This window comes from Pteropus alecto, unplaced genomic scaffold (genome assembly GCF_000325575.1).
Source record: "Pteropus alecto unplaced genomic scaffold, ASM32557v1 scaffold86, whole genome shotgun sequence".
In the NCBI taxonomy this organism is placed as follows: Eukaryota; Metazoa; Chordata; class Mammalia; order Chiroptera; family Pteropodidae; genus Pteropus; species Pteropus alecto.
This window is the reverse complement of record NW_006442109.1, coordinates 10,590,949-10,608,410: the sequence shown is the minus strand read 5'-3', so window position 1 is coordinate 10,608,410 and position 17,462 is coordinate 10,590,949. Positions and strand designations below refer to the sequence as shown.

The 17,462-nt window shown below is 46.7% G+C and overlaps 1 protein-coding gene across 1 annotated transcript; it reads right to left on the bottom strand.

Moving 5' to 3' along the window:
* Positions 1-966: 966 nt before the first annotated feature.
* OAZ2 (ornithine decarboxylase antizyme 2) lies at positions 967-13,809 on the bottom strand. Its single transcript, NM_001290267.1, is given in 5 exon segments — positions 967-2,212; positions 2,472-2,557; positions 3,367-3,542; positions 4,828-4,985; positions 13,620-13,809. Coding segments are annotated over 5 exon segments (570 nt in total). The 5' UTR covers positions 13,640-13,809; the 3' UTR covers positions 967-2,081.
* Between the last annotated feature and the right edge of the window lie 3,653 nt (positions 13,810-17,462).

The following is a 17,462-nucleotide window of genomic DNA, read 5'->3' as shown; positions in this document are numbered from 1 at the left end:
ACTTGGCCATTGTCATGGATCTGCTCTAAACCTCAGTGTAGTGACCATTTTTCAATCACTGCCATTACACTGCCTCTAGGGGTCATCTGCTCAATGGAGAACATCTTCAAGCCTTGCAGTTGATTTAGTTGAATGTCTCTAGGCCCAGACCTTCTACAATATTGGGGGGTGGGGGGGGGAGGGAGTGACAGTGCTGAGCTCACTTCTTTTAATGAATACCAGGTGGGGTCCAAGGTCAGTGACTCGGCCCAGTGTGAAAACACAAGCAAGCTTCACACAGAACAATGTGAAAATGGGCTAAAGGCTCAGAGAAAGTAAAGACAGCCACAGATAGTTCCAGCAGATAGTTCCAAAGCTGTAAGAAGTAGAACAGGCACCAGCACTTCACTTGGGAAAACAAAAGGGAAAGGAAAGAAATGCTAGGAATCCCTTGGGAAATTAAAAGAGAACATAGGTGAAGAGGATTCTAGCCCCCAGTGCCACTGAGAGCTCATCTATCAGGCTGGTGGTACAGGGAGAATGGCAGCCATGCCTCAGGGCACTGGACTCCAAAAGGAGAATACTCTGTTTCTCTAAGGAAGGTATTTTCTGCCTGCTTCAGACACCTCCAGGAATGAGAATGTCAGCTCCATGCAAAAGCCAACACCTGGCTTCAGGACCCAGGCTTCTATGCAAAAGGACGAACTAAGAACAGCTTGACTCCTCGGTATAGTCTCTATTCTGGATGAGGCTGCTGTGCACACACTTGTGTCTCTAGAGGGCTCTGGGAGTGTTTCCCAGACTCCTAGCAACCCCACATTTTGCAGTGTAATGTGGCCCCAGAGACCTTGGCCAGTTTATCTGTCCTGTTGCACTACAGCTTTTTCCCTAAGAAGCATGTATCACACCCCTACAAGGTTAGGCTCTAGACTCAAAAGTCAGTGGTAGGAAGCTGGTCAAGATACAGGAATAAAAAACAGGCCAACCTTAACTTTAAATCAGTTTATTGACACAGTAACACAACACACTTGCCTCCCTGACACCCCCAAGCCCCCCTCACCCAATCTAGATCTTTCCCCCTTCCTACTCCTTGGAACAAGCTGTTCCTTGAAAACAAAAAAGGGCAGGCCACTTCAGCCCCAGTGCCACCCCATGGAGCCAGGGTCTCAGGCACTACTCAGAACCTGCTGGGGGGAGGGTGCAGTTAGCACTATACTCAGCCAGGCAGAGGCATCCAGTCCTAAAGAACAGGTTTCCCCACAGCCCCCAGGCCCTGAGTTGCTATTCCTCTTCCTCTCTGCTCGTTGTGACCCTAAGAAGGAGACAAGCTGGGGCCTGGGCCTGCAGCCAGAAGCAAAAGCTCCTGGCCGCGATTTGAGAATTGGAGCTTGGCTAGTGTTTTTTAAGGCCCAGGCACCCCCCAAAAAAAGCCCTGGTGGTGGGAGTGAACTTCAATGCCCCTATTTAAAAAGCACTTAACATTAAACAGATTAAGCCAGCTTAACCAAATGCCAGAATAACACTAAGCTGTAAAGGAGGGGTCAGACCTTTCTCCAGGCCAGACACAAATGCACACAGAGAAGCCTAGGTGGAGTGTCAAAAAAGAAAACTTAAGGACACTGCCCAAGGGCTAAAAAGCCTATACTCAAGAGCCCCTGGGATGACAGGAAGCAAGGAAAGAAAATACACTAGTCTTAAAAACCAAGAAAGAAAGCCCAACAGCTAGGGAACCTGAGCCTGACAGTGCTGCCCACCAGCCCCCCAGGCCTTGCCCAGGACCCAGACAGTCCCTCCCCCTCCAGGCAATGTCCTCCCCTAGGCTAGATAGAGCACATCACACAGCGCAGTTTAAAAAGCTTCTAATGCCAGTTCATAAACATCTTCATTTACTATTGGTGATTACATGTGAATAATATGTTTATACTGTTCTTTATGGAAAACAATTTCAACGAGTCAACTCCAAGAACACAATAGGTAACCCTTACCCCGAGCCCCTCAGCGTCCTTCCCTAGACAGCAAGGAGCCCCCTCCTCTGTCCCAGGGCTGCCTAACTTCCCCTCTTTCCCCACTGTGGCTCTTGGACAAAGCATCCTTTATGACCATTAGTCCTCATCGGACAAGTTCTGGTCCAGGGGGTAAACCATGAACATCACATCTGGCCGAGAGGGGACACAGGGATGGCCTGGACGCACAATCTCAAAGCCCAAGAAGCTGAAGGTCTTCAGGAGTGGAGCTGCAGAAGAGAACAGTGTAAAAAGGAATCTGGTAAATATAAGGGCAGGCTCAAATCAAGGAAAAACCCACAACAAAAATGGAATAAATAACCCCTAAGCCTTCACTAGAGACCCTTCAGGCACTACCCTCCGTCATATGACTGCCCAGGTTCATACAACAGACTCAAGGACCCCACCTCACTGAATAGGAGCCTCACTTTCCCCTCCCCAGTCCCCCATTTACTGGGAAGCAGGTCTCAGGCTGCTTTAACTTCTCACCTCTGTCTTCCCGGCCCTTCCTGAAGCAGATGAAGACGTAGTTCACTTTCATCTTCTCTTCGGCAAACTCTAGCAGTGCTAACAATCTGCAAGAAGCAAAGAAAACTCAGGCCCACTACCACCTCTCTAGACTTCCCACCTACCTACCCCCAAAAAAGGCTTTTCTGAAGCTTACGGCTACATTATTAAACAGAAACCTCAGGGAGGAGGTTCCCATTTCAAGACCCTAGGAGCCCCAAGTTCAGAAAAGACAAGCCACAATCTCTTTAAAAATATTATTGAATTATCTCATCCTGAAATAGGGGTTCTTCCTCTGAAATTGATCAACTTAACTAATGCAGTTCACAAGATAGTATAGGGCCTAGGGAGAGAACTCAGTTTTTCAGGGGCCTTCCAAAGGTGCCAAGTTTGATAATGGCCACCTGCCACTGAGGACGACTCTGGGCCCTAACTGCCGAAAAGGATTTCCTCAAGAGTTTGGAGTCACTCAAGAGAACTTCATCCTCAGGAACGTTTCTCACACACCTGGCTGCTTGGAGGGTTTTGCCCAATCCAATGAAATCCCACTGAATCTGAGCTCCCTGGCCTTTCGAAATGCATCATTCTATGGTGGCTCAGGGAGGATTTGATGTCTGTTGGGAAAAGTGAACGAACTATGGAGCGATTAATGACAGGGATTTGGTTAATGTGATAATGATCTGATTTAATTATAACCCAGAGCAGGCCTGTTGAACTGGCTAAAAATAACCTGTTACAAAATGGTATCCGCTTGAGAGGCCTAGAGCTAGGGGTGAAGGCAAACTCTCTGCTTCTCCCCAATAAGCATATGCCGTCCTCTGGAATGGGACCTGCCTCCCCATTTGTTCCTTCCTGTTCCCCAGTCCTTGCTCCTTACCCTTCTTTGCTCCCATCAGCTAATAATCCATCTGGGATTTCTACAAACAGGCTCTGGCTGGACAGGACTGCATCCCAGGAAGAGACCTTCACCTCGGTGACCTCATACTGGAAGTGGACGATGTGAGGTTTTCCATCGTTCACAGGGAGGTCCTGGGTCACAGTGAGCTTCTCGTCCTGGGAGGAGATCAGGTCAGGGGACCATGTCACTACTGCTTCTAGTCACATCAAAAGCTCCCTAAGTGGTGCTGGGAGTCAGTCCCCTTGTGCCAGTCTCAGGGTGGCATGGGACAGGGGGCACGCTGAAAATGCAGAGCTGCATGCTGGCTACAAGGAGCCATCATTCATCGAGCACTAAGACCAGCTGATGCTGGCTTAAAAAACCAGTGTGATGAGAAAGGAAATATTTGCCAAGTGTCCACCAGATGCCAAGTACTGCACAAGGTGCTTCCCATTTTTCAGTCACCACAATAAGCATCTGAGGTAGGTGTGAATACCCACATTTTAAATCTGAGATATTAGGGGTCCGGAACAATTGGGCAACTGACCCAAGGCTCCACAGCTAGTAAATGGCAGAGTTGAGATTCAGACCAGGTCTCCCCGACTCAAAGCCCATGCTTGTCCCCCCTCCCCCAAACACCGTGCTCTTTTCCCATCCCTCTCCGAAAGAAAAACATTAGAAACAAATGAGAATGTGTGTGAGGGCTTGTCTGGGGCCCAGATCACCCAAAGCCTGCTTCCAGGTGGACAGTAGGGTCCACATTGTGACCTTGGCCACAATCTCAAGAGACCAGAACTCGGCCACCCTGCTACCCTTCAATGCTAGTCTTAGGAAGATGCTAAACCAATCTCTAGGCCTCAATCAGAGGAGATTAAAAGCCAGCAGAGGGCTGGCTGCTGCAGCCCAGCTCACTCCCGGGGCAGATTCTCAAGGTTCTCTAAAGCCTCTGGGCTGGCCCCTGTGCTGCCAGGGTCACAGGTGACTGAGATGCAAGGCCCCTTCTCCCTATCGCTCACTTGCACACGACCTTCCCCCACTCCCCAAACTGATGAGAGACCAAATTCAGGATGTCAAGAGGCAAGGACAATGAGGAAACTGCTCCTCCTGGCCTGTGGTATTTCTCAAGAGAAACTAAGGAAAGAGTAGTCCCAGAAAGAGCCCTCCCAGTGCAGATACTCCCCATTCTCCCTCCCATTCTCCCTCCCATTCTCGATCCTGAACTAGCACTTAAATGCAGATCACCAATCTGAGAAGATGGCAGGATGTTTGCTTGGTGCTGGTATCCTTCTAGTATTCCCGCAAAGCCACAGAGCAGCCTCGCTTGAAAGTGTCCTTCCCAATTCCCCTACTGGCTGGGCCAGAGTCAGAAGACTAGGGAAAGTGATGATTGCCCTTAAGCAGCAGCGCAGTAGACTCTGAGAAAGCTCTGCTCCAAAACTTCTGCCCCAGAGTCCTCCTTACCTTATATATTAGAGCTGAGAGAGAAGGATCCCTGCCGCCCCCTCGCCCACCGGGGATCTTCGACAGTGGGTGAGGGGCATCAGGAGCACCACAGAGGCCCCGGAACAATGTGCCTGCAGCACTGGAGCTGGGGACAGTTACTCAAAGGCAAAATACTACTGCAAGAGATAGAGAAGGTGAGAGTAAACACCAAGACTTAAAGATTTAACTCATCCCACGGCAAGCCCGGCTCTCCCTAAACAAATGCTGCAAGGCTATACCACTGGCCCCATTTTTTGGCTTCAGCTTTCAGAACTACTACTGCTCTCTTAAAAGGCAAGAACCCACCATCCTGCAGAGGCATAAAGAGTCCCGGAAGGGCTAAGGGAGTCTAGCTGGATATGTGACCAGGAGAGCACCTGTCAAACACCATACATATCTCTGTGGTGCTGGCAGACCTTGGGAGGAACCAGATCCTGCCTTGCCTGCTAGGCCTACATCCCTGTGCCCTCCAGTAGCCCCTTTCCTTACCCCAACCATGTCTCAATGACCTATGTGGCAAAAGCCTACACAATCACTTCAGGCTGGAGAGGCCTACGGGCCTTAGGAAGTCACTGGGCTGGGTACCATGTCCCTGAGGAACTCCCAAGGTCACTTTTCCAATGATGCCTCCCCGATCTAAACAGAAGAACCGGACAGAAATCACTTACCCAAGTCCGTCTAGGGTCAAGAACTGAATTAAATCCAGGGATTTGGCTCCCAGAGAGGAAGTACACTATAATACAGTGTATTACGGTATCTTGAGTTTGTCCCTGGTGTGCCACCAAACGCTGGGCTCCCTTGCCCTTTGCTAGAATCTGACCTGGGCATTGGAGTTTCGGTAATGTTTGACATGGTCAGAATGGACACTTGGGTGCGTATAATATTGGGGGTGGGGGAGCTTGCTGGGAGGAGGTATACATGTTGTGACCTAAGTAAGGAAGCCAAGAATCACCTCCAAGTATGTCCGCCCACTGACCACCATGATTTTTCAGGTGGACCCAAAAGGGCTCCAAATCTACTCCATTGCCTTCTCTGAGTCCAATTTAGTGGCTCCGTAGGCTGAGATGTAGCTCACTACATAAGCCAAGGGCAAGTGAAGCAAGGAAAGAGGTAAACTGTACATGTACGCCATGACTCAGCCATTTGACACGACTGTGCACATCTCTTCCCAACTAGGCATCTTATGGTGGTAGCATGAATCAGCCATAGGGGATAGTATTTACACCACAGAAATTAGCAAATGCTATAAATCAAGGCTTTTTTTCCCCCCTGAAAAACAGGGAAAATAATGTGAGGCACCATTCTTTTCACTGTCCTTTGCCTTATACAGCATGGCATGGCATGCCAGATTTGGGTTTTTCACTTAGAGCAACAGAACTGAACTCACAACTAATGTAACAGTGGTACAATAGCCAAAGGGGCAGCTCACTGAGACCTTCAGTACTAAGAGACCTGAATAAGTATTCCAGCTGTGACAGGAAGTCCAAACATATCACTGCTCTAGCTCGGCTCCTCTGTTCTCTGGATTTCAACCAGGGGCCTGAAATCACACTTGGAAATTTCACTGGGAGATGGCATTCCCAAGTCAGTGCCAGTGGGCCTACAGCAGCAGCAACACCTGAGGGTGGTAACCACATGCACCACCTCCTGCCTCTTCTGCAAAGTCTCAGGGCATCCTCATCTCTCCCATTCCTGGCCTCACCAAAAGATAATACAAGAAGGGGGAGAACCAAGGACTATACTACTGTTTTCAAGGACAGCACTTATTTTGTACTAGGAATAGTAAGTTGTTATAGTCCCCTCTTCTAGTGTGTTAAGGGATAGAATAATAGAATGTCCAGGCTGGAAAAAGTATGACAAGAGTTTCCCCAAGCAAAGGCACACACACACGTCCCACATGATATGGTTCCCTTCCCATTCCCTAGTGACCACTTAGGGCCTCTGGAGAAAGCTGGCTTGCTTGTATTGGTCAGTGGAGCTATCAAGAACTGAGCAAACCTGTGGGTAGACAGATGAGATGTAGCCTCATATACCAGAACTGCGTGTGTTCACAAAACCATCATGAAGGCCTTTGCAGTTCTAAAACTCTGATGCTAACTCACTTCAGACTCATAACTTCCAGAGAAATTATTCAACGGTCCTTAGATAAGAGGGCTACATTCAACTCCTGCCCTGCATTCCAACCACCACCTTGATTCTGAGCTAATTTTTACTTGCAAATGGTAGAAGCAATGGGACGAACCCACTGCCAAATCAGAATTAGGTGGGTTTTCTTTTTCATAGACCCAGAATCCCCTTTGTCTTCCTAGAAAGAATCCCTAGGGCCTGCCCTGTGTCCAGCACTAATCTATGAGCTCATGATAGATCTGGTGTCCTGATCTTACTTCTCAAATAAATGCAAAAACTCTATTCCATGGTAACAAATCCTTTACTTCCCCACTCACATACAAGGATCCTGGAAACGCTTTCCTCCTCCCCAGCAAAGTCTGCAGAGAAAGCAATTGTGTATGTGAGTCGGGGTAGAAGGGTATTACAGGCCCCAACCCTAGTATCTAGTTCCAGTTCCCCAAGAGAAACAGCTGGAATTGGGAATAAGCTTAGTAGACAGTAGATCACAATAACTGTCTTCATTGTCCACCATAATGGATCCGATGTAGTTTCTTGCTGTTAATGGCATATTGCTTCTCTCAAGAAAACCTGTCATTTCTGAAGTGAGAAGGAAAGGGAGATGGGCACAAGTGTGGCTAAAGAAATTAAGTGGCATAAAATTGTCCAGCAATGGCCTTCTCTCCTTGTATTGACTTGTGTTCAAATTGTATTGTGGCAAAGTATGCCACCAACCTCTAGGAAAAGCGAATCCTGGAAGAACTTAAGCACAAGAAAAGTGGCTTCTAAACACAAGTCTTCCTGTCACAGTATCCAAACCAGGTTAAGTTTCATATTCAGTTCAGTTTTGTTTCTATTGGCTCCAATGCCCAGCTTTTTCCACTCCTTCCTCACTTCCTGCTCACTCACTGAGCAGGGGCAGGACTGGTTTAATCTCTCCCACCAAAAGAATGATTTAAGAAGCTGTCTAGAGGCTGAAAAGATCTTGGCTGATCATGGAGCATCAAATGTATCAGACTGAACCCAAACATCCAGGTGAGCTGGTCCTGCTTTTGGCGAATAAAATATACCATGCTGCAAAATGAGGGTGTCAGGTATCCAAGTCAATTCAGAAGAGAGATGGGAGATTAGAGTGGATCTGTTAGTGCCTTTTTTCAGCTGTTATCAGACATGCCCTTGGAAACACTCCTCAGGACACATATGAGTGATACTGACATATCACATCCTGCTGCCTCTAATTTAAAGCGTTCTGTGACTGTTGTCTAAAATGTCCCTAGCAGGTTATAATTTCATACACTGGCTACAGTAAGGCAGTGTATGGAGCAAATGTATTCCTGGGGAATGTTGCTGGTAAATCAAATTTTGAGCATTCAGATCCTGTTTTTAAATCTCTAGGGTGCTTACTATTTAAAGGAAGTAGCCTTAAATCTCTTGAATCTCCTGTTAAAAATCACTTTCAGTTGACTTGGTCAGTTTTAATTGTTATATTTACTTTGCTCAAAACACGGCCTGCTACATAGAGTACACATTTAATATAAAATTCTGTGACTAAGTTCCATTCAGCCATCTAACAAATACTTGAATTCATATTCTCCTTCATATACTTTTGATCATGTTCCACTTGAATCAGTGGCCTGAGTTTGTTAAGTCTGTACCCTTTCTCTGGTTTCCATTACATGTCAGAGGAGGGTCAGATGGCCTTGGTATTATCTACCTTGTGGATCAAGTAGAAGTCATAAAAACCACATTCTGAAGCATTCTACATTCACTCCCCTCTTTCACCCTCTTCTGACCCACTCCTGTCTCTGGCCCTGCCTCACAGAATACACTCTAGGGTGCCCTGACATCCCTCACACAAGTAGCTCTGACTCTGAGACTGGGCAGGTCTCTGATGACTAGCCCCTACACAAAGAGGGACCAATCCAGAACTGCTGTCACAGTTCGCTAAAAAGAAATAGGAAGAAAGGTGAGAAGTGATGGCCACCTCCATTCTAGTATGAGTGCAGAGACTGATTTCCAGCTGCAACTCTTTCCTTATGAGAAAGGGGCCCTGGTCATATGCCAGGCATAAGTCATTTCACTAGGGTTGTTCTGTGTGCCAAAGGGAGTTTACTTGCTAATAAACACAGTTATAAAGAAAATGACATCACCACCCTGAATCACAGACCGAAAGCAAAACTGGGTTTTGGTTGATTCTCCACAAGAAACACACTGATGGTTGGCAGCTACAATATCTGTGCTCTTGAGGTTTACTTCTATTATTACACTGCTGATACTGGTACATCTTCTGCCAAAGATAGGCGCAACTACATATGCTATCAGAGGCTGGTGGATAGCTAGGCAACTATGCTTTAAAATAAGACCTTAAGTTTACATTTTAAGTACCTCAGTCTAGTTTGTAAAGTCATCACCCAGTTCCAGCCTCTCTTCCCAGGATAGAATCACTTCACTGTTTATATAGTATCAAAGGCCTAGGATATTTTCTTAGGACTTATTTTATACAAGGGATTTTATAACTATATAAAAATATAGTCATTTATATGTATTATTTATATAAAGCATATATATTTCCTGCTGCTAACAGGAAACTACCTGTTTTGTTTACTTCTAGTAACAAAATTCTTGCTCACCTACTTGGCCATTTCTGGTCTATAGCTTTCAATTAGGCTTCACAGCCTTCTGAATCATGGCACCAACTTGAATCAACACTACATAGTTTCAAAAGGAGATGAGTTACTCACTTTTTTTTTTCTAGAAACACACATATGTAACATCCCTCTATTCCACTCCTCAGTCCTCTTTTTTATATTTCTGAGCAGTTCTGAGGCTAAATTTGGATTTCTTGGCAGAGTGAGGAATAACTATTATTAGTTCACACTGCTTTCTGAAGCATACCTCTAGTTTGGGGGGATTCCTGACAATACTAGGAGTCTCTAGGGGATGACCTTGAAGGCACATCATAGGAAAACTTGCTCTCCCTACCACCTCACACCCAATGAGCCAAGTGTCAATAAATAAGGAATAACCAAAACCAAATTCTTTGGAGGAGAAACAAATTCCATTACCCAGAGAACCATTCAGTGAAGATGCTCAAGGTAGCTCTGATGTGCTCTTGTGCCCTGCCCACCCCTAGAAAACGCCCCCATAGAACCAAATGCTTCTCCTCAAAGCCCATCAGACAAAGACTGATTATAATATGTATATCAAACCGGGACAAGCTCTTCTCCACATACTGTACTATCACAGGTACTAAGCAAGACCTAGAGAGAGACTGTCTTCCTGTCCCCGCAAATCCAGGAAGAGAAAGTCCATGAAGCTTGATTTCCTTGGATTTAAACCTCATGTTCAAAAACTATAATAAAAATGCTTGTACTAGTGTCTTCTTTCCCCCAGCATCAGGAATTATGACATTTTGCAGGTACCAATCGAAACAAAACTAGAAAGGAAGAGCCTTGTTTTCAAAACATACTGCAGGCTCCTCTGCAACTATTTCTTCCAGGAAACCAAGCCTCCACCTCTTGAGTATTTCACTGGAGCCAGGGAAGCTGGAAAGCCCATCCCCCACCCAATGGGAGCTAAACTCCCAGCCAGCTCCCCTCTCTGCGGATATAAAACACCAAGATCGCTGAGGGGGAAGAACATCCGGCTCTTATCAGAATCCCTGGTTAGGGCTCTTCCAGAATTCCTTTAAGAAAGTTAGGGGCAGGCCAGAGAAGGCTGGGAAACATGCTATGGAAACAGGATTGCCCCATAACTCAAAGAAACTAGACACCCTGCACACACCACCCCACCCCCAGGCCAAAGTGGAAGAGCCAGATCCAAGGCCTTGCTCCCGCCCAGGCCCTGGCAGGCCAGCTGGCTCCTCCCTCCACCTGCCTGTCATACAGCCAAGCCCCTCAAATTACCAACAGGCTAAGCAAGGGCCCTGGAGACAAGAAGCCTGTTTTGCCACTTAGGAAGCTGGAAGAAATCTTCAAGTTAAGCGAACCCAACCCCCTCTTTTTACGTGTAAGCACATTGGCTAAGCCAGAACTAGAACTCAGGTGTCTCAATCTCACGGTCAGTGAAAACCCTTATGTGCTGGTCTCAAGTGCTCATCTCTCAAGGCTCAGCCTGCAAAGGACTTGGCACCTAGCCCTGCTCAGTCTCTAGGACTCCAGAGAATGCCTGCTGAGACGACATCACCTTCCAAACCTCACTGCCAAGACAAAAACATAAAAATAGAAAAGAAAATCCAGCTCACATATCCCTTTCATGGATTTTCCTGTAGGTTCCTCTGCTTTCCTCCACCCCTACACTTCATCCTGCCCTCTCCTACCTGCTGTCTATCCTCGGAACACACACAGCCTTCTCTCTACCGCAAGTAACACATTTTGCATCCAGCAACATCCAAGTATATATCCACCTCCACCTCCTCAGCTCCAGAAGGGCTGGGTTAGGGGAGATGGAATAAAAGAGGGGACTGCAAAAGGGGATGGACATGGAGAGTCTCAGAAAAGGAAAATGCAGGAGCAGAATGGGACTGTAGGTAAAGAAGGTTTGGGAGGTGGGGTGATGAGTCAAATAGGACCATAACCAAGAAATGAGGAGTAAATTTTCTTTCTGTATGTAGGGAAGAAATAGAGGGTAGTGACTAGATAAGAGTCTGAGAATGAAAACAGCTAATGGCTGAGAACTGAGTAACTCAAGGAAGGAGAATTTAAAAGGCTGTTGCAAGTATCTTGGGTATTTCTAGATAATACCTGGGATAACAGTACCTGAAGACAAGGCCCTTTTCAGTAGAGAAAAGGAATATGATGGAAAGGGTCTTCCGGGGAATAGGGGTGGGAAGCAGTTTCTCAACCCTGGTTGCACATCAGAAAGAATCACCCGGGGAGCTTTAAAAATTTATAATATTAACCAGGCCCCAACCTAGGCCAGTTACACCTGATCTTTGAAGGTGAGGCCCAGATGATTGATTTTTCAAATGTGCAGCTAGGGTTGAGAAACATTAAAATACAAGAAAAGGTGAAAACCCAGCTGGACTACTTAAGAATGATGCTGCTAAAGGAGTAAGAAATAGCAAATTAGAGATCACTTTAGTAAGAAAAAGGGAGCCTAAGTTTGAGAGGAACCTTGAGTGGTAGAGCCCTATGTGAAGAAAAGCAATAAGGCAGGCAATGTCTGTAAGAGGAACTAAAGTCTAGTTTTGGACAATTAAAGGCACAATTTAAGGAGGATTTGCAGGGAATGGATCTGCTTGCAAAACAATGAGGCCCAAGTGAGGGGAAGAGGCCATAAGGCCAAATCTTGGGGACAAAGGGTCTGGTGTGGGGAACTAATGAGCTTCAGAGTCATTTTGGAGGGGGCAGCAACAAGTCTAGGGAAAAAAAGAGGAAGATGATTAGACTCAACCTGTAAACGGAAGCCATTCTGATGTATGAGAAGCAACTGAAGTTAAAACTTGTGGGAAATCAGGAAATTATGGAACAGTTTCAAAGAAGAGTTTGGGGCAGAAACATGGAGTATATTTGAGGGAGAGATGGAGGACAAGGGCTGCCTTGGAGAAAAAGAAGAGAGACAGAAAGGAAAACTGAATGATGAATTCTACCTGGTTTTGGCAGGGGTAGGTATATATGATATAAGTTTAGAAAATCACTGGTGCTGTTTTAGAAAGATATGCAGCCTTTCTCTCCAATTAATGGGGGAAGGCAAGGGTCAGGTTTTGAGGGAGGAAACTTGCAAAGACCCAATGTCCAGAGTATGGAATCACTGTATGGAGGTAGGGGAAAAGGGTAAGCCTTCAACAGAAGCCAGGGTGGGCTGAGCTCTGTGATGTAATGATCTGATCTAAGAGCCGGGTTCAGTTAAGATGGGAGGAGTAAGAGTAAAGATGAGTTCCAGTTGAGAGAGTGTGTTTAAACAGGCAAGAGTGTTGGAGGGAACCCCATTAGGAGAATAGGATGAAAAATAGGATTCAAGTCCAAAGGGTTTGAGAAATAAAAGGAATGAGGTTGGAAGACAGGGAAAATGGGGCCTAAGGGATGTCGAGGAAAGAAGGGAGGGAAAAGATGAAGCTGGAGTGAGGGGCCAAGAGAGCTGGTCATCACTGTAAAAACTATTAGGCCTCAGGAGAGTGGGGGAGGGTGACGAGTAGGGGTAATGGGTCCAGCTGAGAACTGAAGGATGGAGCCTGACTTGGGATAGAGGGGGCGACAGTGATAAGAGACGGGTCTGGTAGAAGGGTGCAGTTTGAAATAGAAAAGGGATGCAAAAGGTAGGATTCAGTGAATTAAAGGGAAAGAAAAATTTGGGCAAGATGGGAAACAATTTGGAGAATCTGGATGAGGGAGAAAGCCCACTTTGGGAATGGGCACCGTTCGGCAGAGCTGAAGGGAAATGGGGATTTGATTGGAAGATTGGGTCCGGGTTTGTGGGGGCTTTAAAGGAGGAGGAGGCCCGGATGAGGGGGATGGGCCAGACTGGCGGGAGGGGGCTAAAGGACGGAAGGAGGCCCCGTTGCGGGGCTGGGGCTCGGACTGGGGTGGCTGAAGTGGGGAAGGGGGCCGGTGCGGGGCGGATGGGGCCCCGTTGGGGGGACGGGGACCGGCTGGTTGGTGGAGGAGGAAGCCCTCTGGAGCAGATGAGGGGAGGATGGGGGCGGGGAGCTTGGGCCGGGCCGTTACCTGTCCTGGGTGTTTATCATCCTCGGCGGCTCTGCTCAGGGTGGGAGGAGGCGGCGCAGGGAGTGGGTAGGTGGATGAGTGGGTGGGTGTGGGGTCGCGCGCGCGCGGGGCCGATCTCTGCGGGCTAAGTCCCTGTCAGGCCGCGAGCCCAGAGCCCTCCTCCTGCCTCAGCGAGCGCCTGCCTCCAACTGACCCTCCCCGGCCGCCGCCGACGCCGCCGCAACCGCCCCGCCCCCGAGTGCCTTATCTGCATAGCCCCACCCCAGAGCCGCGCGGTGTCCTGGGAAACTGGGGCCCACAACAAAGGGCAAAACACCGCCCCGCCTCCGCGCAGGCGCACCAAGGGCCGGTAGCGGAGAGTGGGGCGGGGGTCGGGGTGAGGAGCGGTTTAGTGGGTAGGTTGTGGCCATCCCCGTGTCAACGCTGCCGGAAAAGTGCGTTGTATTTAGAGTTTTCTGAGCTTTGACTCAACCTAGACTCCTTCCCTACTCCTTGTTTGCATGGGGCCACGCACGGCTGTGTCATTTGTAAGGCCTGGGAAGATATTTTATTAAAACAAAATCTGAATTCTAAGAGTCCTAGACACATAGTGCCATTCGTAGACTGAGTCCAGGCCCACAGATCTCGTTTACCACAGCTTATAATGCAGATCAATAACCTCAAGTGTTAGCTGAGAATAACGGTCTCTGCACCCTGAAGCCATATCTCAAGTCAATGGTCAAGGCTTGACACTGGCTGGTGGTTATCTGAAGCCAAATCTCTGTAGGTCAGGATCACAATCACCTGACAGCAGTGGTGGAAGCCACCATCACTAATTCGTTCACAGTCACTTTAGATCACAATCACGCAAGGTTAGGAGTTCACAGTCACCGCCATTCACTCTTCCAAGTTCACAGTCACCTCTATTCAGAGTTCATAGTCACCTCCATTCTCGAGCTGGTCCTTACCACAGATCAGTGACAATCACCAATGCAGGGACCTCTCGGATAACAATCACTACTGGCCACAATCAGAAGTGCTTCAACAAAATCATCAAAGCTCCCGACGCTATTCATAGCCAATCCAGATTGCAAACAAGAAAGTTCACATTATCTTAGATCACAATGGAGCACTGTCACCTCAAATCTCATTCATTTATTCAACAAATAATTATTGAGCAGCTACTTACTATGTGCTCCAGGCATGAGTCCAGGAATACTCAATGATCAACTAAGAAAAGTCCCTGTATGTCAGATGTCACAATCTAGTCAGGGGGAGACACAGAGAGGCCATCACAACATGAGGTAAATGCTCAATCTGAGGGAGACCACAGAGCACGTAACTAGGGAATTAGGAACATCTTCACTGAAAGGGTGATCATAATCACTCCAAATCAGAGGTCACTATAACCCCCAGTTCATAATAGCCCCAAATCACAAATGTCCCACATTAGAACCATCTCAGGACACCATTACTCTACTTGACAAACAACATGCTTTTGGTTTTTAGATGATGGGGACGAAGGAATGGAAGAAAATTTGGAGTTGCCAAACTAAGGCTTTTTCAGCAAAAATGGAAGTAGTAAATGATACCGGAGCAGCCCAGATTATTACTAGATATTTAAGCAAGGCCAGTCCCATGCTCTGGCTCACTTTAGATCTTCCACCTTGTCCCTTGGGCTATCCCTACCTGCTCTTCTAAGTTCAAGATAGATATGTTCTTAAATTAGTACATAGCAGAATGGAACAATTAAACCCAGCACTGTTGCACACCATCTCATAGTTTCAAAGACTTGGGTAATTTTCTTGGCCCTCGAAGGCAGCTGTGATGACTCATTTATGCCATCCCATCCCTGGACTAGTAATCTTTTGGCCTGAAGGACAGTTTTTGGCCAATCAATCAGCAAATACTGAGAACGAAGTATGAGTATTAGTGACCACTTACTGAGCATCATGCTAAAGCACTAATTTTTACAAATGAAAAGAATGAAATTTCAGGGAGATTTTACAAATGAAAAGAATGAAATTTCACTTCCATTTTACAAATGAAAAGAATGAAATTTCAGGGAGATTTTGCCAACTAGTATTTATTAAGGGCCTATATGTATGTACCAGGTAAATTAATTAATTTGCTCTAATTCAAAGCTAGTAAGTAGTAGAGTTAGAATTGGAACCCAGAGTTACCTGATCCTGTGCTTTGTCTAGACTCACATGGTAGAGGAGTGAGAAGGTCTCTTGCTGTTTGAAGGAGTGACCACCCTGATGGTCACCCTACAAGCAAATGAAAAGTTCACAAAAATGAGGAGCCCACCTTCATCTAACCTGTGCTGTCCAATATGATAGCCACTAGCCATATTTGGCTATATAAATGTAAATTAATTAAAATGAAATAAAGTTAAAAATTCAGTTCCTCAGTCTCATTAGCCATACTTCATGTGCTTACTAGCTATGTGTGGCTAGTGGTTACAGTATTGCACAGTATAGATTTTCTACCAACACAGAAAGTTCTGGACAGCGCTATATCACATCATTCCTCTATCCCTATTTAGTCATCACCACAGGTTCAAGCTCTGATTTATCCATTATCACCTCCATTTTTGTCCTCTCACTGGTAACATGTGTGCCTTGCTCCCAGCTCCCTGCCCCAGCCACATCCTTCCTTGTGCCCTCTGCGACCTGTGATGAGCAGACCCTTCCATAGCCTCAGCTTTTTCTCAACGTGCTGCCTTCATCTCTGCTTTTTCTCAACGAGCTGCCCGACCTCTAACCTGGCTATCCCCTACAGACACTGCTTCTTTAGCAGCCCTCTTAGGTGAATGCCATTTTCCTCTCATTCTCAGATACCTCAAGGTCAGGAAGTGGATCCGTCTATTTCTCTCCAAACCCCAATCCCATTTCTAAACCCTTCCATCCTACAGTGCTTCCCCTCCTTCCTACAAAATCCCAGTTTGGGCTCTTGGCTCACTGCCTCTCTTTCCATCCTAAATTTTGTTTTATTTGGTGAGCTTAGCATCCATGTGATGCCCTCTCCAACATCATCCTCTCGCTTTTTTTAAAAAGAATTTATTTTATTATTAGTTTCAAGTACACAGTACATTGGTTAGACATTTATATAGTTTATGAAGCGATCCCCCTGATTGCTTTCTCTCCTCTGGCTCTCCGCCTAGCCATTTCATAAATGCCGACTGCATTCCCTATGCCATGCTCCCCATCCCCATGACCTTCTATCAACTACTAATTTGTACTTCTTTAACCCTTCACCCCTTACTCCCAGCTCCCCAAACCTCCTCTCCTCTCACTTTCTTGACCTCCTCATCTCCAGTGATATTTTCCACAGTCCACAGCAGCTGCCCACTCCAGTAGTCACACCCTCAATTTTGTTTTCACCAAAAACATACCACTTCCAATGTAGACTCTCTGACCACAACGTCTTCCTTAATTTAGCCTCCCTCAGTCATTCTTTGACCTTTCTCATGAGCTCTGATCCTTCGAGCTCACTAATTTCTTACCATTCATTGGCCCCAGTTTTCATGGTCCTTCCTTTTAGCTTCATTTCCATCAGCCATCACTATAACCACTCTCTTGCCCCATCTCCTCCCTTGATGCTTGTCTGGCAAAACTTCTACTCTGGATAAATCTACCATCTGCCTTCTCAGTGCTTTTGCTAGAGCAAAATCACACTGCCAGGCAGATTATCTTCCCTTCGTGTTCATGATCCTCGAATGGGCTCTCAGCACTGCCTGCGAATTCCCACTGCATTTCTCTAATAAGTTTGTTTTTCCACTCTCTAAGATGATTTATATACCTATTCTCTCTCTGCACAACCTCTACCCCTCATCTTAGCTGATGACCTAGCCTCTTATGT